The 21,605-nt window shown below is 38.5% G+C and overlaps 1 protein-coding gene across 5 annotated transcripts in view; it reads left to right on the plus strand.

The window, feature by feature from the left end:
* WWC3 (WWC family member 3) overlaps positions 1-21,605 on the plus strand; it is a 103,822-nt gene that overhangs the window by 66,847 nt on the left and 15,370 nt on the right. For 4 of the 5 annotated variants that reach the window (XM_049834333.1, XM_049834330.1, XM_049834331.1 and 1 more), the window contains exons 9-14: positions 5,990-6,232; positions 9,454-9,543; positions 10,688-11,262; positions 17,457-17,577; positions 18,347-18,421; positions 19,461-19,547. In XM_049834333.1, coding sequence (XP_049690290.1) covers positions 5,990-6,232; positions 9,454-9,543; positions 10,688-11,262; positions 17,457-17,577; positions 18,347-18,421; positions 19,461-19,547 — 1,191 coding nt within the window. The remainder of the gene's footprint in view (positions 1-5,989; positions 6,233-9,453; positions 9,544-10,687; positions 11,263-17,456; positions 17,578-18,346; positions 18,422-19,460; positions 19,548-21,605) is intronic. The other variant, XM_049834332.1, reaches the window with a different exon arrangement.

The raw sequence follows: 21,605 nt of genomic DNA on the forward strand, positions 1-21,605 counted from the left end.
CAATTCAGTTATGATGACTACACGAAGTATCGTAGCAAGTGATCATGAAATGTCACTGCTGTAGTGTGTCATATCCTGTGAAGTGTATTAATCAATAGATGAAAAAAGATCCCTCCAAATAAGAAGCACCAACATTTTTAATTGTGATTTTTGTTAATTTTTTTATAATCCAGTTTGATGGTAGCTGACTTCAATGAACTAATACATCCAAGCATATTCAACTAGCTTATCTAATTTGGGTGCAAAAGCCATAACTTGGTTTTGCCTTATGTAAATTTGAATTAAAAGATGTCATTTTTCAATTCAATTGTTTAAATCTTACAGCAGCTGGCAACAGATTTATTTTAGCCTTGAAAAAGCCTCCTCCTCAGCTATGCTTAATATTCCACATTCTCTTTAAGAATGTTATTACTTTCTTTTCAGTATAGTTGCTGAATAGTTACTTTGTTGCAATCGTGTTGTCTAATTACCAAAATTAAGTTTCAGTTGGGGTTTTAAAAGCACTAGCACAAGCAGAAGTGTGTCAATGCAATTTGTGCTTGTACTGACAAAATACATATTGGTTGGATATTGACAGCAACATTCCAGTAGGGATAGAATAACAGTCAAGTATTTTCCTGTTAAAATTCATCTTGTGTAGGCAGGTTTCAAGGTGTAATTGCCTAATTTATAGTGAAATTCAGTGGATTTGTCTGCTTAATTCTGCTAAACTAATCTGAAGATCTGATATAGGGATGAAGTAATTTGTCTGATATCACACAAATATCTGGGTAAGGCCTGTCAGCTAAACCTTAATCTCCCGGTGTCAGTTTTTAAAGATAAAGCTTTTCTTTTGGGTTGTAAAGGGAGCTGAGCCATGCTCTTGAACTGTCTTTAAAGTTTTCATTACACCATTTTACCTGTGAACTGGGGAATACTAATTCCTCTCCTGCATTGGTTTTAGCAGGCTTTGCAGTTTTCCTAAAGGTGAATACCTAATTTTATCTGCAAAATGCCAGTGTACTCCAAAGGTTTCATGAGCGTCTTAAGCCAATTTAAGACCTCCTTGTTATTGAATTGGGCTGCCAGGAAGGCTGGATATTCTACAGAGCGTACTCCTGTTTTTTTGCCAAAGCCACAGTGGCATATACGTGCAGGAACAGCCAAAGTAGACACTGTGGAGAAATTTTGTGAGCATTTGGCTGAGTTCCCCAACTTCTTGTTCCTTCCATGTCTGTCTTCCCCTTTCTCTAGCCTTCCCCTCTTAGGATATAAATTATAATCCACTCTCAAGAGGGTCCGTAAATACCAGAAATTACTGAGTTCTTACACCCTTTATTATGCGTCTTCAGTCCCACAGCCGCCACCTCTGGGTATAGGTGGGAGAAGTTCCCTGTTACCTGAAGTGGCAGAGAACTGGGTCCAATTATAAGCCTAAGGAAAAGAGTGAGCTGGCCTGATTTATGTTGATTGTCTGCATATTTGTGTGATCCTTGCCACCATTCTACAAATCATAACTGTGGGGTTTTTTCATTATTTTATCCCCACTGATCTTACCATTCCACAGGAAACAAAGGCCTCTACTGTAGAGTGGTCTGATATGTCACCCGAAAGTCTAGGCATTTAAATGTAGGGAAGTATTGGTTTTTTCCCTTGGAAAATTCAGACAAAGTAAGGTCGAAGAACTTGTTTAAGCTAGGAAGAGTAGAGCTTGTAGGTTAGGATGTGCCAGCTGTAGGATACCCGTGATTTGTCCCTTTTATGAGCACAAGTTAGGACCTTTGTATTGCTTCAGAGTATTTCCCTCCCTAAGACGCCTGTCTTGCTCATAATGTGAGTAATGGTCTAAACATGGGGTTAATTGTAATTGTAGATCAGTCTCTTTCATCTCACAAAAAGTGATTTTTACTTTAATTGCACTTCTTGTGCTATATTTTAATAAATAACCTCTTCTAAAATTGAAATGTTCTCAAGCTCAGCAGTATAATTCCATTAATGCTGAGTTCAGATAGCAGTCTTGAAAATAAGGTTCTAGACGCTAACAGAATCTTTGAGGTTCCCCAGATATTTCTAGTGACGGAAGGGTTGCCCTGTTTTGTCTAGGGGGAGGTCTGTGTAGGTCTGTAACGATTCAGACATGCTGTAAATTCTGAAAATACATGCTGCTTTGGCCCCGTGATGTAGTTTGTGTAGTAAACTACTGGCTGTACTGATCTCCACCCTCATGCTATGTCTACATTATCTTGGGCTAGGCATCATTCTAGCTACATTAGTATGGATGGCCATTTCAGGGCAAGTTTGCCGTTTTGAATCAGTGTTTACTTAAGATCACCAGGTTAAACCTTTGTCATCCCATCTGTGCCCCTCCTGCTTTTCTGCTTAACTGGAGCTGTTATATTCATACACATTTGAAATTTTTCAATACTGAAATAAGCAGCAAGTCGGTCTGCCTACCTAGGAAACCAGTCATTTGATACCACCTACTCGAGCGTGGAATGCAAGCTCCTCAGCACTTGTTATGCAAGGATGGGAATGGGCAAAATGCCTGGAATGTTGATGGCTCAAAATTAACTGTTTTTTCCCCAGGAATACGTTAAATTGCTATATCAGTAGGGACCTCAGTATCTGGCATTAGGCCAGATAAAAGTACTCTTTTACAGTGACTACACTTAAGAAGTAGTATCTTAAAAAATACCCAGTAGGAAAGAAAAAATGTGTTTGAAAAACAGAGGCTTCACAAAGGTTCCTAAATACTTTTTTTTTCCCCTTTAAATTGCAATCTATGTCAAGTCATTGCTTTATTTAAGTGAGTGTTTAAAGTAGGTGAATATATGCACTGAGTCTGAAAACGCAAACCAGCTACCTTTTTGTAACATACCAGCAGTGAGAATGGCTGGTGTAGTATAGGAATAAAATCTGGCATAGACAAGCCCAGTGAAATTGCTTCTTTATGCATTTATTGTGTTTGGGAAGAAAAGCTTGTGTTGGGAGAAGACAAATTGCAATTATGGAACATGCTTAAGAGGATTTTTTTTATTATGTTTTTTAGCAGAACTGAACATGACTCCTTTGATATTTTTCTTAGGTTTAAGTGAGTGAGACCATAAAAGCCTTAGGGAAGTTTTCTAGCCAAGGAGATAGATTTTTAAAAGTTTATCACTGGTAGCTTTTTGGAAGAACTTACCATACAGAGGGAGTCCTTAGTGGAAAGCAAGCAACAAAATTCGTTTGAAGGAAATACAGGTTGCAGAAAACTCACTTACTGGTGCTGAAGTTCCCCTCCCAACAGATTCCTGCATTATGTAGCTTTTTGCGAGTGCTTTTTCTTTGCTTAAAGGGAAGACATAGAGACAAGAAGAGCTAGCTGAAATGCTAAGAGTGTCAAGGGAATCCAAGTAAATACCTAATCTGATTTTGGAACTCTTCAGTGATACAAACCTTGTCCACAGCAGTACTTCTCCCTTTAATGACAGTATAATTAAGTTACTGTACGACAACTTCTTGTTTTCAAAGCATCATCATAACAGAAATTGAGGGGAAAAAACAAAACTTCAAACTGGAATGTTGTACACAAAGGCAGTTATGTGGTCTCAGCAAGCTCAAGAGTCTAAATTAAAGCCTCTTGTCTTGAGGGTGATGTGTTACTCTACAGCCGAGTGGATTCAGTGGTTAATTAGCACTGAAAGGGGGGATCCCACCTTCCTCTCTTGCCTGCTGGTACTTCTCTCTTCCTTATTGCCTGCATTAGCATTTATTTGCTCCTGTGGTCAGCTTCTTAACCAGCTCACTCTGCATTAGAAAAATAGCTAGCAAAACAATTGTGTTAAAATGAAGGAGAGGGTCAGTCTTTCAGCTGTCTTATAAAACAACCCAGAGACTTCACCAGACACATCTCATCTTCTTTCATCCACAAGCTGTGTAAGAGCTTATGAACATGGTCACTCAAATACATTGCCAGGGCTCATCTGATTCACACTCGCTTGCCAAGCTATGATAACTCAGTTGTACCTGAATTCTGTAATTCTGTTGAAAGGACCTTGAGCCCCCACTCATTGTTTCATTTGGCACCGAACACCTGAAAATCAAGCTGTACACACCTTCAGGAGTGTTTGCTGAATCTTCAACAGCGTAGCAGCCTGGGTAGGGGAGAGGAGGGATCCTCACTCTGCTCATTCTTCCTGGCCCTGACGTTTGGTCGATGGGGTGAGGTGCTCTTCAGGAGGCTGCATCTGGAATTCATGCACAATAGCAGAGGCATGAAATATGTAGACACTATGTATTGATTCACAATGGTGCTTTCAGTATCTATTGGCAGGAAGTTGGATATTAATGCAAGGAGGAGGAAATGGTATTGAAGGGCTTGATAAAGTATTCTGCTTTGGACTAACATGTAACATAATACCCAAGTTCTTTACTTGCTGTAAATGAAATCGAAGTGGGGGAAAATGTATTTGACAAAATTCACAGTAAAATTCCTATTCATATATGAATGCAGTCATTGCAAAATGACTTATATTGATATTTTATTTCCCTTCCCCTGATAATAAGATAGCCAAATACTTTCCAGATGTCAGTATGAAATAAAGACTGCATGAGGTTTTGGTTTTAGATGGGGAAAACCTTGCCTTTGTCCTGTCTATGCCTTTTCTTTTATTCTTAAACACACGCTATCACATTGTGGATCTTTTGTTGGCTTTTTATGTGCCTTTACCTTGCTTTGTTATTATCTTTTCTTTCTTACCAGATATTTTGGAAGAAAGATTAGTTTAACCAAAAGAATGAATGCATATCCCACTTTTATGGCTGGCTTTAAATATGCTTTTATTTATTTATTTATTTAAAGGGTGATAATCTGCTGTGGTGCACTGAACTTTGAATGCTACCATTTCAAAGTAAAGATGAAGATGAGGTGTACAACTGCATAACTGTTGTACAGTTCTTAGTTTCAAATGTTCAAAAATCAGAAAGCTAGATTTCCTCTTTTCATTTTCACTGTAACATTCTAAAGTGTCTAAATTGCCCATTGTAAGACAAGCATAAATATCTAGCAGTAGAAGTGTGTTCTCTCCGTTACATTTATATACCTTTAGATTTTGCCAAAAGAAGCATTTGTGAAATTTCTAGCTTTAGGGTTCTTCATAATATTTATGAGAGTTCAAAATTTGTTTTTAGCAGGACATTTTCTTTAAATGTCAACTGTGCAATTATTCTTACAACTGCTGTTCCATGTAGTGGTTCAGCATATTGAGATACAGGAAACTACATTAGGCTATAAAGCCTACTACAAAAAAAAAATCAAGTTAGCTTATTTAATTTAATTGCTTGATTTGATGATGGATCCGTCTAAAGCCACCTGTATTTTGTAACCAGTAGATCTTTTTTCCAGACCTTGTTTTTCTTTTACTGACAGCTTATTTATTCTTAAAATTTTGTTGTCTGTCAGGACTGCCTAATATTTTCAGCCCCTTGAACCATTTCTGTGCTCAGTGGGACATGAATATGTCGATCTATTGTCCCTAGATAAACATCTCCCCTTCATCCCTTTTAGCTTCTCACTGCACTTTTGAAATCCCAAGTTAAGATCTGATAGAGGAAGAATGAGGAATGAAAGGATGTTCAACTTCATCAGCTCTACAGGCAGCAAACTCAAAAGCTATAAAAATATGAATTGATCTATTTCAAAAAGAGAAAGCTGTCAAGGCGGGTATTGTCCACATGGTAGATAAATGCACTGTAATTCTTATACAGCTACACACTTAGAAGCACTGGCAGTTCTTTAGTGTTTAAAAATACACTAAACAAAGCGAAAACCCCCAGATTTCCACCACACACCCCCCCCCCCCCCCCCCCAACCAGAAACATATAATCCTAAAGTCCTCTATATTTTCTTGTTTCAAAATTTAGAAGAAAAGTTACAGAAGTCAACAGGCTTCACCTTCTGGTATTTTTCCTCTTAATTGTCTTCATCTTTGTCTCCTGCATTTTGAAATATATTTATCTTCTTTTAAAGAGTTTCAAATATACAACAGCAGCTGGCCTTGCTAGATAATGAATCTTGGCCAGGAATGGCTGAAGCGGACAGGGATCGTCTTCAGCTCATCAAAGAGAAGGAGGCTCTTCTTCAGGAGTTGCAGCTCATCAGTCAGCAGAGACGATCCCCAGAAGACATTGCACGTTTGGAGGAAGAAAAAAGACGCTTGGAGGATGAAATTCAACGGGCTCGAGCAACATCTGCTCATGGGGCCACTGAAAGGTTTGGGAACTTAAACCATTTTCTTATCTACTTTAAGATCCATATAGGTAGTTTCAAAAGGAAGAGTAGGGAATTTCACTGAGTTTAAGAAACAAAAAAAAATGTTACTAGAGTAATTTGCTTTCGAAAAAGGAAGAGACTGCTCCTGGCTGCCATTATTTAGTTCTGTCTGTCTTGAAGTTTTCTGAAGGAGAGTTAGTGATGCCAACTAGTTAGTACTCCTTTCATTCATCTGAATAGGAAGAAGAGATCAGAATAGAGTGACAAAAGATGCTTGGAAAAAGTCTGAGTGATATTGTTTGATAATAGAGGCTGGAACAACAGTACCTGGATAGTGAAAGATTTTTCTATTATTCTGCTGTGGAGTAGTATTCATCTCCAAAAGCATCAGAACAAAGATCCTTTCCTATATTTGGTTTCTGCCTTACAACAGGAAAGTTAAATGATTGAGTTTTCACTGTCTTTTGTATACAATTTTTCCTTTTAATTTGCAACCTCAGTAGTGGGAGTACATCCCAAGTCTGCCATTCATGGAACACAGTAAACGGAATCATTCTTGAAAACTTAAATTAAATATCAAGTTATATGTAAAAATAAACACCCCCCAAAACATATTAATGAAAACACTGTGTTTATTTTAAAGTTGCCCAGTTTTTCCTGTAGCCATAGAAATGGACAAAACCTCTTAACCTTTTCTTGTTACCATAGACTGTTTCCAAAGAAAGCGAGAAAATACTTGTTTCCTAGACTTGGTTCTCTTAAGTAGTGGTAAAACCCTAGGTTTGACACTTGAGGAAGACTACATGAACCAGCTTTAATGTGCTCTGTGTAAAGGTTAATATTTACATAATTAAGACACTTCTAAAATATTTGGAAGCCATGTACAAATTTTGAGAACCTCAGCTCCTTTGAAAAGGCTTACTTCGGACAGTAAATTCAGACAATAACTAGAAAATTCACAGCCGACCTACAGTTCAATGTTACATATTTTGCAATTTTTGCAATATTGTTACATTGGCTTTCCAGCTTAAACTGACAGAAAAGGGAGTTCACTTTACACTGCAGTGTAGTAAGTTTTATTTGTTGTTTTTGGGCTCTCCTGTTAAGTAGTGCATACTATGTTGGCAAGAAGGCCAAGCTGTTTTTCCATGTAGCTCATGCTGTGGAAACCAGCGTTCCAATGTGATACTTGATATTTCAAATGCTAGCAAAAAGTTGAGTAGAAGTTAGAAAAATATTGAAGGGCACTCTATTTTTGTATAACAAATTGGAGGAAAGCTTAACTATTAGTAGCCCTGGCTCATTTGTTTGTTTGTTTTAGGCTCAGGAATAACCAAAACCATTCCTAGTTCTGCTTGTCTATTTCCACTTTCTCCTAATCCTGAAATACAAAGAAGTTTCCTCTTTAAATAATTACCAGTTCTGTTCTGTAACTGAGTTTTAAAGGCACTGAGTTAACTTAAAATCTGTGTGACAGAGGTGTGTGGGGTTTTTTGTTTGTTTGGGGGAGGACATTTCTGTTTGGTGGGGGTTTTTTTGTTTTTGTTTTTTAAAGATTAGCTGGCAGCCTTAGTTGGAGCCATCACTTGCCCTTTAGCACAGGTACCTACCTTATGGCATTGATGACTGTGGAGTGTAGGTTCCTAAATTTGTTTTTTAAAGATGGTATGGATACCTCTTCTTTGCCCTGCAAACTTTTGAATCAGTTAAGTTTCTTGGATCCATTTGTCATCGTCTTTTGGTTCCTGCATGCAATGTCTTTATCATGGAAGTTTGCATAGCTAAGCTGTAGCCTTCCTCGCACCACTTGGTTAACCTGGTCTGGGGACCACAGAAGCAGGAGAAAAGCTTCGGCATTGCTCATGCTTGGGTGCGGTTGCGATGAAGGGAGCCTCCCCGGAGGGTGGTGGGTTGCTGGAGTGTAGTGCTACAGCCCCTTGCCAGCATATGAATGGATGAATTTGGGACGCCAAAAAGGTTGAGATATTTTTTTTTTCTGCTAACAAAGACATATTTTTTTCCACATCTTAACTATCCAAAATTCATTTAAACTAATGCCGCCATTTTGTTTTATCCAGAAGGACTCCTTTTATGTTGTTGGATTTTTTAATTTTATTTTTTTTATCCTGCCCACTAACATGTTGAATTCAAACAACCATCTTTGCAGTTGAGGAAGGTCTGAAGCACTCAAATTTAAGTTTAATCTGCTTTCTCCAAACTGTCTGTCAGAATCCCAAGTTCCAGCCAATTTATGAATGTAGGGCTGGAGCAGTAACTTTCCTGGACATAAAAATGTACAACTCAAAACAGATTACACCCTGATTTTATTTTGAAGTTCAGTGATTGTGCTTAGAAAAACAAAATACCAGAAATACTTATAATTCTAGATTCAGGAAAAGAATAAATGTGATATCAATAGATAAAATTTATTCTTTGCAGTTTTTATAATCTCAAAATACATAATTTAAGATATCTTACAGGTGTATGAGACCAACAGCATTATAGGTACATTTCCTTTGTGTTGTGGCAGTGGTACTGAGTAATTCAGCTGCTTGTTATTAGAATGGGAAAAAAATAAGTCGCAGTGAGAGATTTTTGTCATAGCTTAGTATTCAAAATGCTGTATCACCTGCTTAAATATAACAATATATAAATGTGCTTGAAACACCTAGAATTAGAGCTTAAAGTTGAGTTTTATGGTTACTGCTCAACAGAAGTCCTCCAAAATTTTTTCTTTTTATCTTTGAAATTTGACACTAGTTAGCTTGGATAGTAGGGCTATTTGGAATGTTTTTTTTCCTGCCAAGGTGATGAAAGTCCTAGTAGTTCTCTGTATTTTACTGACACAGTCAGGTTGATGCAAGGGAAAAAAAAATAATCTTGTAGAGCCTGATATTTTTACCTAGGACTTTTTCTGACTTTGCTAATTGCTGTAATGTATTTTCAACATCATGACTGTACCTCAGTTTTCAACATCACTGTACCTCAATTACTTCTCTTGTCTGGGAATTCTGCTGGAGTCTTGGTTCTTGTGTTCTTGCTGGAACTACCATCGCTGCATATGAGCTGTGTAAATTAAAACTTCTCATTAAACAGTGAAACTTCTTTTTATATTCCAAACTGCAATGCAGTAATATTTTTCTGTACTTGGAAAGCTCCTAGCACTTCTTAAGCACTACTGTAATGAAGAAAAATAGTAATATGTATCTGTTTAATTATAGGATACTGTTACAGGAAAAGAGAAATTGTTTGCTTATGCAACTAGAAGAAGCTACACGTTTAACCTCCTATTTACACTCCCAGTTAAAAAGGTGAGTTAAGTAAAACCAGCAGGTTTTGAAGTTCAACTGCAGCAGAGAAGAATATTAATAGTCTCTCAAGTTTGCCTTTTAATACTTGTGTGTATGTGTGCTAAGTAAATTAATTTTTTACTAAATTTATACAGTTTGGTCTATGGAATGTGATGATTTGGATGGAGTTTTATAAATAGTATTAGTGATGGCTATGTGAGCTAGATTATTAAGTGTATTTGGGAATTTTGTATGTTATCTTATTTTCCAAAGATACATACTTAAACCACATTGTAATATTGTTACCATTTTACTAATTTGATGATAACATTATTTTAAGTTCTGTGAGGTGTTAAAATTTTGATACCTTCTGCAAAGGTATCACCAGGGTTTTGACCTCTGGTGAGATGACAAAATTTTGCCATTTAAGTACAAGAATGTGCTAAGACCCACACAGAAGCCCCAAATGTTTTGCATATTCACACTGGCAGCTGCCTTTTTAGATGCAGCTCTTGGGGATTCCTCAGCTCAACACGATGTCAACATGAAAAGCTCAGTTCCTGCTGTGTCTCACTTCATCTCTCTCCATCACTTATATTCTTCTCTCCTTAACTGTCTGAAAGTGGCAAGAGGAACTGGAATAGGATCCATCCTAAAGTCTTTTTTTATTTTACACCGGAAAAACTTGTGAGGATGAGGCTTATGCAGCAGTTTGTTAGGACTTTTCCAAATCCCCTCGCACTTCTTTTCTCTGGTATGTTTATGACCCATCATTAATGTAAATTCAAGATGGATCACGGTAATCTACCCTTCCTGGCGTTACATTGAGTCCACTGATCCAGATCCTGCTCTGGCCTCTTTTCTACCAAATTATGGCTGCTTACACTTTGGAGGAAAGAGTAGGCTTGTCCTGTTGGACCATTTGTCTTTAGGCACTTGTTCTGATTTGGTTGTCACCTGCACTGTTCCAGTCATGGTTGTGCTTGAGATCAGGGCAAAAGACATGAGCTAGGCCTTAAAATGCCAAATCATCTCTCCTTGTCATTGTACTGAATACAGGCAAAATTGCTTGTGTAATCTGTATTGATGTTTTTAGGCCTGTGCTGGTGTTTCTGATTATATTTGAAAGGACCTTTTTTGCTTTCTCTTCCTCTGCCTGCTGTAGTCTGTCAGCTAGCACCCTCACAATGTCCTCTGGCAGCAGCAGAGGATCCCTGGCCTCCAGTCGAGGATCCTTGGCCTCCAGCAGAGGCTCCCTCAGCTCGGTCAGCTTTACGGACATCTATGGCCTTCCGCAGTACGACAAATCAGACAGCGTTACAGACTACGGGCAGCATTTGCGCTTTGACATAATTCCCTTCGAGTCTCTCACAAAGGATGTGCCATACGCTGATACCATTGGACACTCAAATTTCAATAAACAGCGGAGGTCTCTGGATACCCCACAGTCCCTGGCGTCCCTGTCATCACGGTCCTCCTTGTCATCATTGTCCCCTCCAAGCTCGCCTCTGGACACCCCATTTCTCTCTGCATCTCGAGATTCTCCCTTGGCTCAGATGTCAGAAGGTTTTGAGGAGATGGCAAGCATAGGAGCCCTGGAAATGCTCAGGGCTCAGACCACAGTGTTGGGTGATGATGATACGCAAGGAACGAGCTCATCTCAGACGTCCACCTACCCTGTGGACAATGAAGGGCTGCGAGAAATGGGACCACAGCTGACTGCTGTCCAAACTGGTGGAGGTGAGTTTCTGGATGTTACTATTTTGTCACATTATCATAGAAAATGTCACACAGACCTAAGCATACTAACACAGTAGAGATTGTTCCTCAGTTTGACTTATTTTACTTCCATCAGTTAAAAAATTACATGGTGGATGTTAGCTGTTAAAAAACCCAACCAACCAACCAAAAAAAAGCCCAAACCCCAAACTTTAGATTTAGGGCAAAGAGGTGAAAGAACAGAGAAATCCTTGTAAATAGATCTTAAAATAGTGGTGAATTGGGTGGAAGAAAGGGAATGGAATATGGACTTTCTTTGGAGTGTAGCACATCAAGGAATAAATATTTTGGCCTTGGATTGGGAATTAGTTAAAAAAAAAAAAAAAAAAAAAAAGACAGCATGGTTTAGTTACTTCTGAGGCCCCGAATTGTGGCCATATTGTCATTATTCTGATAATTTAAAGCAACACAAACCCGGGGCAGATAGGGGAAAAAAAAACCCAAAACAGCTCCCCCCAAAAACTTCAAACACAAAACCAGGCACAAGGTGATGCTGCCGACAGTGCTTGAAGGCTGGCTGACTCGACACTGAATTCGTACGCACCCCAGACCATGTTCCCATGTCCAAGTTCTGCGATGGAGCAGAAGCCACAGTGGCGTGGCAGTCAGGAGTGCATGGTGCGCTGTGCTGAGGAGAGTCTTCATCAGCCAAGGAGCATCTTTTGTAGGGGCTGTGTGAGAAGTTAAGGATCCACTTTGGGTGGTTGTCTTGGAGAACCTGTGCTCTGTGATCGCAGAGGAGCGATGTGTGCGGTTACCACAGCACACATACTGTTGAGTTTTCTTCTCCTGCTTGACTATGAAGTTGATGGACTCTCTTTAGCTTGCATTGGTGGAAGCTCCTGAGGCACTACAGTAGAGAAACATAAATTAGAGAGACCAAAAGAGAAAACAGAAACCTTTTTAAAAAAAACGAGAGATTTAAAAACGCAAGCGTACAGGCACATGAGAAATTTCTTTTCCTGTTTTAATCAATCAAATGAAGAATTGCTGTTAAAATGAAAGAGTATTCCTTCATGATCACGTTTTTGTTTGTTGGTTGCTCATATTTCTAATAAAACCATACAAGTAGAGAAGGGCTTTTAGAGAATATTTTTAATATAGAATTTAATATTAAAGCTTCTAATTCCCATCCCATTTCTGTATCCAGAATTCTGTGTTGGCAGTTGCATAGAATGTTGCATTCAGAACTTACAACATCACGAATAAGGTGAAATATAACCAGAGAAGGTATCATATTATCCTACCAAAATCTTAATTGTCAAGTGATAATGAGAAGGAACATTGACAGTACCTAAGGAAAAGCTTTCAGCTTTTTATTTTTAAAAAGAAAATGTCACCACTGTGCTGAAAAGCCTGTATTGCTCAAACAACATTTGAGTCTAGACTCACCTACTTTCCTTAACATAGCTAGCATTGCCAGAAGATACTGCTGCAGAATTTACATTTACTAGATGTAAACATTTCTAGTGCCCATATTGCAGCTTTCAGACCAAAATAAACAGAATTCCAGAGACCAGCATGTAAGCTTGTGCTTAAATTAGTGCCATGAAGAGGCTTCCTGAGGCTTTCTTTAAACCTCAGATCAGACCACAGCCTGTCTTCACCCATTGTGGTAAGTGAAACTATGTTAGTAGTTCATTTATAGCTTGTACGTGTTTCCTAGAAATGAAGGCCTGGTCTGAGGGCCTAGGGAGCAATAGGATGAGGGTCAAGTTCCTGCTTTGGTTTTCCTTTTCTCCTTCCTCTGTCACGTTTCTACGCATTTCACATTGCTCTGAAAACCTCTGGCAGAACATGCCTGTGCTACCTGCTGTCACTGCTGCAGTGTCCAGCTCCGGCTCCTAGTACAGGGGTTACAACTTTTCTCTGTGTACAACAGAGTGCTTCATGTTGCTTTTTGAGGAAGAATGTGTGGTTAAAAAGTAGCCAGGCTGTCCTCTTTTTTTTGAGTTTTTGGGGTGTTTTTTTAAAATATTTTAATTTGAAAATAATTGCTTAAGGAAAATTGGTTTAACCTTTCTTATTTCTATCTGGAGTCATGACTACGTTGAGCTCCACACTCACAATTGCAAACCCACCAGCTATTAATGCAGTTTACCGGTAGCAGTTGGAAGTTTCGGAATTATTTTCGTTTTGTACTCTTTTCTTGAAGAATTCGATGGGGCATCAAACTATGTATCCCAGCCTGGGAACCCGCAGACACTGGGGGGTTTTGGTTTTCACTAAGGTACTATGCAGTGTGCTTTGCTGCTGCCACCCAATGGTCTGGTAGCAGAACGCGATGCTGGAAAACCAGTAAGTCTCACCTTGGACAAATCTTAAAGGTCTTTTGCCTGTTCCTTCACTAGACAAAACATGAGGTAATTTTTGCAAATTCTGGGGATCGGGGAGGTTAACAGTGAATACACTGCACATACTTTGCACTGAAACAGCACCTGAGCAAGTTCAAGGAGTTCTTCAGGAACTGCAGTTTTGATGTTCAGTTGCTGATGTGCTGTTTAATTGTTCTGCATCTGTCTCCGGGACATACTGTGAAATGCGTTAGCATGTGTGAATGGAGGGAATATGCCTGAGAAGTTAAATCCATCGTATTTACGAAGCTGGGAGTGGGAGGAAACATTAATAAAATACTGGGCTTTAATATCCTCACTATCTCTTCCTCTCTATCCTAAAATAATATTTCAAGTGCTAAGTTTCCTTTAATGCCTAAATAATTTCTTGTTTGTAAAATACTGTCACAGATCTAAAAGATGATTTATCATTGTGTGCTTTTCATTTTGTCTTGTTTCTCATGCGGCACAACAGAAAAATTCACTGTAAGTGAACCTGAAATTACTTACTGTGCTGTTTTTGCCTGTAATTCCCAGTGTGTTTTTCTGTGTGAAGTGTTGGTTGTTTTGTTTTTTGGTTTTTGGGGTTTTTTTTGAGTTGCATGTGAAGAAACAGGAGATTTTGCTACATTTGGTTTTGTTTGTTATTGTGCTGTATCTGTTTAATCATTATGGCATACTTAATTTTTTGCTATGTCAACTAAACGATATATTCATGGCTGTAGTTAAATTCCTGGAAAAAGTGTTCTGCGAGCTTCAGCTTTATTATATCATAGTAATGCCTGACAGCATCATGGTAGGTAAGGTCTGTTTGTGTCTCTGTTTTTATGAGAGTCTTTGTGTCTTTTATTAGTGCATTTTGAGCTGACGTGCAGTATTTGTAGCCTCCTAAGCTTGTAAAACATGCTTTAGATTTATTTATGTATTTTTTAGTTAATGAAATACTAGAAACACAAATTTCCTTTGAAGTTCACTTTTTCAACTAATGACACCTGAGAATGTTCTTTTAATCAGGGCTGTCTTATGTTTCTCAAGCTTTAGCACCCAGTAGTTCTGGAAATTCATATATATATATATATATATATATAGTTCACTGACGATGTTAGACAATTACCTCTCATTTTCTTATTTAAATATCTTAGAAACTTTATTTTTAAACAATTCTGTAGCTTCCAGCATTGGAAGGTCTGTAACCTGTCCTAAACCTTGTTCTGTTTAAACCAAAATCTGATGTTTCTTTCTTCTTGACCAATTTTTCCTGCTGACTTCCCCCCCCCCCCCCCCCAGTCAAGGGCATGTTTTGGTGTTTGCATCTCTCCCAAATTCAGTGGGGTTGTCCAGATGTTACTGAATGCTTCTGTGGCCTGCAGGCAGCGAGCAAATCGTTGTCAGGTTACAGCATTGTTGTAACATGTCAGTTTTTCATGACAGTATAGTGGTGCTTCGGACCAATTTTTCCTTCTAGACAAATTGGGAACTTGAACCTCCAAAGGAGAGAGCCTGTGAGGTCCTTCATCTGCTACATCTATACAAAGTGTTCAAATAGAGGAGTGAGCCAAAGGCTTATTTAAAAAAGAAGCCATCCTAGTGTAACTTGCTGAAATTGGTACAGAAATTACAGAAGCACTTTCATACAAAATTTATACACTTTTGTGAAGTTCAGCCTCTTTCCAATGATGTAAAATTATTGAGAAACTTTCATATTAAAAGGTGTCTCTACAGAGTGCTAGTTTTGATTCTGCATAAATATCAGTGACAGAGCTTGAGGTGGACTCACCAAATTAAAAGTTCTTTTAAAAAAAAAAAAAAAAAGGAAAAACCCCCAAACAACCAAGGAAACAAACCACAACCAAGGAAACAAACCTACCACTTTGTACAAGTGATATGGAGGAGAGCATGTTTGAAATACAGTTTCTTTGCTTTCTGTGAGCTAGCTTGAACTTGGCTCTCATTTGTGGGAAGGATGACTTGAGTAACAGTGCCTGATGTGTGGTGTACACTAAGGGTGGGATGCTGTAATTGGAGGTAGGCAGGAAGGGTGGTTCTTTCTCCAGGTACAGAGACAAATGCAAATTGGGCTGTTCCTGGTCAGCAGATAAAATTCCTGCATAGCTGAAGATGACCAAATCCTTCATTGAATTTGGAGGGGAGGTTCACAGGGCTGCTTACAGATCCGAAAGGACAGAGAACTGGCTCTGCTGATATATGGAAATTTTACCTCCAAACAGGACCCTGTGATTTTTGGAACATCTTTTGAGATTTTTGTGCAGTTTGTGGCCTGATAATAGGAATGTACCTTGGGCTGGTGGTGCAGGACTGCTGGGCTCAGTGCATCTTGTCTGCCAGTCCCACAGTGGGTTAAAGCTAACCTTAGCCAAACTCTTCCGTTGACAGCAGTGATGTGGTTGTGTTAATTTGGGGGACTTTTATCAAGCTTCAAGTCCTGATGTCCTGTCCTGGTGGTGCTTGGATGGAAGGCGAGGTGGGTCCCATGCAGGGGAGGTGGCTCACTGTCCGTAGTCTGTACCGCAGGTGGAGCTCAAGCCGTGGGCTGGCATTCCGTTGAAGGAAACTTACTGATTAGGTACCAGTATTTTCTTTTTGATGCCTTAAGATAATGCGTAACAGAGGTACTCAACAAGTTGTTACTTGGAGTAAGACACGTTTCGTCCCTAGTTGGGGGCGGTAAGCTGTAAATGTCAGCTGGTGCTTGTCTCCCATGCGATGTGCACTATGCTACTGTCACTCCAAATGCTGTCTGCTGAAACTGTGAATGCTTCCATGCTGTCTAAGTTTCTGAGCATGAGTAGAAGCAAATAAGATGCTTTCCCCACTTTTGAAGTGGCATCTCTTTGCCATTACTTTTCTGCATAGAAGACAAGCATTGAGCCTTAAGCAAAAGAGGGGAAAGTTGGTAGAAGTTCTTTATTGCAGTGAAGAAACTGCAATTCCACAAGTCTGTTTAATGGTTCTCTCTAGGACTTGAAAGAAAACAGCCTCAAGTTAGCTATCATTGAAGTGTCGAAACCTTACCTATGAAATTCTTGAGCATCACTTGTGCATGTACTTTAAAGGATTGGTAGCTGCTATACCCACTTGCCTGTGCAAAACCTGATGTATAACATCATTTTTGTTGATACACTTAAAACAGGAAACTGATTGCTGAGTTGCTATTTATGGTGTTGCTGGTGACTCGGGGAAGGATGGAAGAGGGGGTTGAATATTGCTTCCTCCTCCCCCAGTCAGCTTTCAAAGTCATTCACCAAAAATTTCAAAAACCAGTGGTCTGAGTGAGTTGGAAGGCACTGGTTCTTTTTGATAATGCCTCTCAGACTGTAAATAAAAGCTGCTATTATGCAGTGGTATAAACAGTATGCTTTGAGACTTCATATTAGGAAACAAATGAGAACAAAACCTCACATTGTGTTATCTGATAACTTCTTAAAAGAATTAGTCTCTGTTTGTTTTCAACCTATTGTATATTCAGTAGGTAAATCTTAAAAGTTTAGGATATCGTGTATCTATGTTAAATTAATGTAGGTCTTCCTCCAGGAGGGGTTATTCTACCAGAAAAGCATTTAATAACAATGCAGTTGGTTTATACTTAGTCTTGTCAGAGAGAAATTAGCCACAAATTTCCTTCCTTAATTCTACCACAGAAAATCTCTGGTCAATTGTATTCGAGGTTTTTAACTTAGGTGAAAAAGCAATGAACTGCATTTGTGCCATTTTGCTGCTAGTTTTGATAAAGGAAATGTTCTTGTTTAGTTTTTAAGAGATTGCCTTGAGCTGATGTTGTCTTCACTTTTTTCTCCATGACAGCTGTAACTCTGCGAGGAGACAGTGGTAGAAGATCGGAGAGGAGAGCCAGGCGAGTTTCAGCATGTCTCTCAGATCATTCACTGGCTAGTGACAGTGGCGTGTTTGAAGCTTTAAGCAAAAGGTCAGGTGTATAAATGCATAGTAAGCTGGAAATATTCCTGTTCTTCCACACAGTCCAAAAGAATCCATTGTAAATTTCTGAATATGCTTTCAAAATAGCTAATTCTTAGTAACATAAAAATATTAGGTTGCATGTTTTTAAGGAAAGAAGCTTTTTACATGCAGTTCCACTGTCATCTTCACAAGTGCCAAGTCATTTTTCTTTATTCTCTCTTAACATTTTAATATGATATATTTCTCCCTTGAAAGATAGTTTTCTCAGCTTATTAGTATTAAATCAATAACTTTATTTTGACCATCTATAACAAAATAAAATTATACAGTGTGACCCTCAATTCTGAGTAGCATGTGATAGAAGTATAACTGCAAGGGAGAAATACATGCACTGCTGAAAATTGAAAAATGTATAGGTTGACCAAGTGATCGAAGGGTGGATAAAGACATGTTACTTTATACAATTGTTAACACAATAAACAGTAACTGGGAAGAAGATAAGGTTTTGAGGATGCTAAAGAGAAATGGAAGACTGAATAAATATTAAAACCACCTAACTATCTTGAAAGAGGTTTTCTAAAACCTCAGTTTTTAAAATTGTGAATTACTATTTCTGTATGTTTTAAAATAGATATCTTAGTTCTTCCTATATTACCAGTCCCTCCTGTATTACCAAACAATTGCTTATATCCACAAATCACAGAATAAATGTTCATTTCATTATGTTGTAACAGCTTAGGTCAGTATGTAGTTTACAGTACTTTCTGTTCCTGCAGGAATGAAGATCTGGAAGAGCCTGCTTATGGTGATGCTGCCAGTAATGAAGAACCACAAATACATGTTGGATTTCTGTGAGTAGTTACTTCTCTTTCTCCCTGTCAACTCAGCAGGAACTGCTCACTACTTTTCTTGGTTTTGGTTTTTAACTTTTTAATAAACTGAACTTGTAGTGGATAGTTTTAAGAAGTTTCTGAACTGACAGCCAAAGTTCAGTGGATGCACGGATTAGTCAGTCATATGCCACTTTGTGTTGGGGATGTGCACATCTTCATTCAATGTCCTTTCAATGCTAGCTGATAGAAGGGCCTTCATTACTACTTTCAGTAGCATTTATTTTCATTGTCTGGGCCATTAGTGTGAGTATGGATATAGGGATATGTCTCTGTGAGCGAGATCTTTTTGTGCCAGGTAAAGGAGGATTACCTTAGGAAAGTCATAGGTGAAGAGACACAAATACAGTTCCCAAATACAGCTTTGAAATCCTGTGCTTAGGGCATGCTATTGTTGGTAGCGGGAGTAGCATGAGGAAGGGCAGGCTATAGCAGTGCAAGGCAGGGTGTTGTATGACAGCCCCCCAGAATCATCCCTATCCCTTGGAAAATTAATTCCCAAGCTTGGGAGTTTTCAAATCTCAACAGGTTTGTAGTTCCATATCGAAACTCATGCTGATGTGAAAGCGTATAATTTTTTTGTTTCTTTTCATTAACCCATGAAAATAATGCAGACTGATTTGTCTAATGTAAATGATATGTTGTTACACATGCACGCGCACACACACACGTGTATGGTGTAAGTGTTTAAACCAAGGAATGTGTTTTATAAAACCTATGCACTACCAAGAGTCACAGTAAGGAATGTTATTCTTTTCAAACAGAATAATGTTTAATTCTCTTAGTTCTGATAACTTTGTTACTATAGCTAATATTATTAATAATGTTCTGTTATCAGTGTGCCATCTCTAATTGCTTTTGATTCAAACTGATTTGTGTAAGAGATTTGTTTAACAGCAAAATTTACTTTTACATTCTTTAAATCTTTCTAGTCTTTCATCTCTATCTCTTAAGCAAAGTATTGATGCTTGGTGACTAACACATGAAATTTATTTTCCAGGCATGACAGTGGAAGCGAATGTCTGTTAGTCCATGTATTACAGCTGAAGAACTTTAGTAGTCTAGTTGTTAAAGAAAACTGCAAAATGTAAGCTTAAATTTCACCCCAAACCTGATCATTGTTTGTTTTGTGCCACAGTCGTAAATACCATAGATTTGTTTGCTTTCATGCAAAATTAAGACATTTATGGAGAAGATGGTATGTCTTAGTTTACATGAGGAAAGGGTTAATTTTATGGACACAAACTGTCCCTTTTATAGAACCTCTGTCATAATGGTCAGGTAATAAGCGTAGTCTCTAATGACCCATGTTCTTACATGTTTATTATGCACAAGAAAATTTGTTCAAAAACATTGAAGTCATGCTTCCATCATCCTATGCCTTCTGGCCAAAAAGCTGTCTACGTTATTTGCAGTATTTGAGAAATATTATTTCCTGTACAACTTCTCTACAGCTTGTCTGTGATGCATCCCAGAATAAGCTTAGTGTAATTTTCTCAAATTCCTACGCAGCATCTATATTAATCAGTAAAAGAGATACCTTGCCCTTTATCTTAAATGAACAAACAAACAAAGCAAAACAAATAAAAACCCCAAACCAACACAGAAACAGCAACAACAAACCCAACCAGGACATCTGCAGACTTTTGTGGCCGTTATAGCTCTCCTTGAATATCTGTGAAACACCTTCCCAAGACAAATACTAGCCGAGAATCAGTACAAACAATTGAATTTTTTAACCTCTGGCAGCCTGTGCTACTTTTTCAAATTCCATATCCCATTATGTAGACATTGCTTAGTTAATTCTAGTAAATGTTCCTTAAATTATGGCAATGTTGCCATAAAACACTGTTTTATCTAGTGATATGTATCTTAAACATATTTTAAAGAAATTTGACGTGAAAATTGTTGATCTTTATCTCTGGGAGAGGTTGTTTGAAAACTGTGGAAAATGGAAGTGTGATAACATTGTATTGTAAAATAAATCATTCTGTGGGAGTTGTTACATAGACATACAGCTCACTGAATGAGTTGATCTTTGTTGAGAATGCTTGATCTTGTTAACCCTGCCAACCTCTAGTGGAAATTCTTTCTATAGGTCGGTGCGTTAGTGTTGGTATTTTGCTTTGTTTTCAGTGTGATTGCAAGGGCATGTGATAGGGGAAAAAAATTGAGTATTGAGTGGTACTAAGCCATGTTGTCTTGTGATTAGAAAAAGAAATAAGCGTCATCTGAACAAAGTCACCAAAGAAAAAAAAATACTCCAGAGGGTTTGTTGGACATTGTCATCAAGGCAATCGGGCAGCTAAAGGACTCTCAAAAAGGCAGTTCTGTTCCACATTCTTCTCTGTTAACTACCTGGGCTGGAATCAAGAAGTTGAATGGCTGCAGGGTAAATCAAGTGGTTTGACTGGTCAAAAAAGTAGTTTATCTTATCAAAACTAGAAAAAGCTTTTAGCCAGTTTAATGAACTCCTCCATGCATCTGTACTTTCATTGAAATCAGTTGCTGGGGGCAGCAAGGGGGAGGTTACCTGCGGCAGGCAGTGAGCAGAGGAGTTGGATTGCTCCCTTTTTACAGCATGTGAAGCTGTTTACCTAACTGATGCTCCACGCTCCAGTGCTGCAGTTCCACCATAGTGAGCTCTTCCAATTGTCCTCTAACCATTTATTTGCCTGTCAGTGTCAGCCCCTCCCTGGTGGTGGCATAAGAGCTACACAGTTGCGTGGAGCTGTCTGCTCACACAAGGGAAAGTATGGCAAAATATATGATATTGCAGGGACTGGACAAGCAGTTGGGACAGGGAGGATACAGAAACACTTCTCTAAGTAGCTCTGCTGCCTTCTGTCAGATTAAAATGGTTGTGGATTTTGTTTTTGGCTTGGAGTCTCAAATGAGGTGGTACCAGATATTTAAATTTGTTTTTTTCGATGGCAGATGGATGCAAGGATTACAGGTTTCTTTTGCCATCCTTTTGTGCTGAGTTTCTTAAAGGGGGGTGGGGGGTGGGGGGTGGAGGGTGGAAAGGTACGCTTACTGGGTGGAAGGAAGAAATGGATTAGTGACACTTATGGGGCAATTCAATCTCCTAAACATAGGCATGTGTTTCCATTTGAAATAGCATAGCATAGCACCTGGCCTCCAG

The sequence above is a fragment of the Accipiter gentilis genome, chromosome 31, assembly GCF_929443795.1.
Source record: "Accipiter gentilis chromosome 31, bAccGen1.1, whole genome shotgun sequence".
In the NCBI taxonomy this organism is placed as follows: domain Eukaryota; kingdom Metazoa; phylum Chordata; class Aves; order Accipitriformes; family Accipitridae; genus Astur; species Astur gentilis.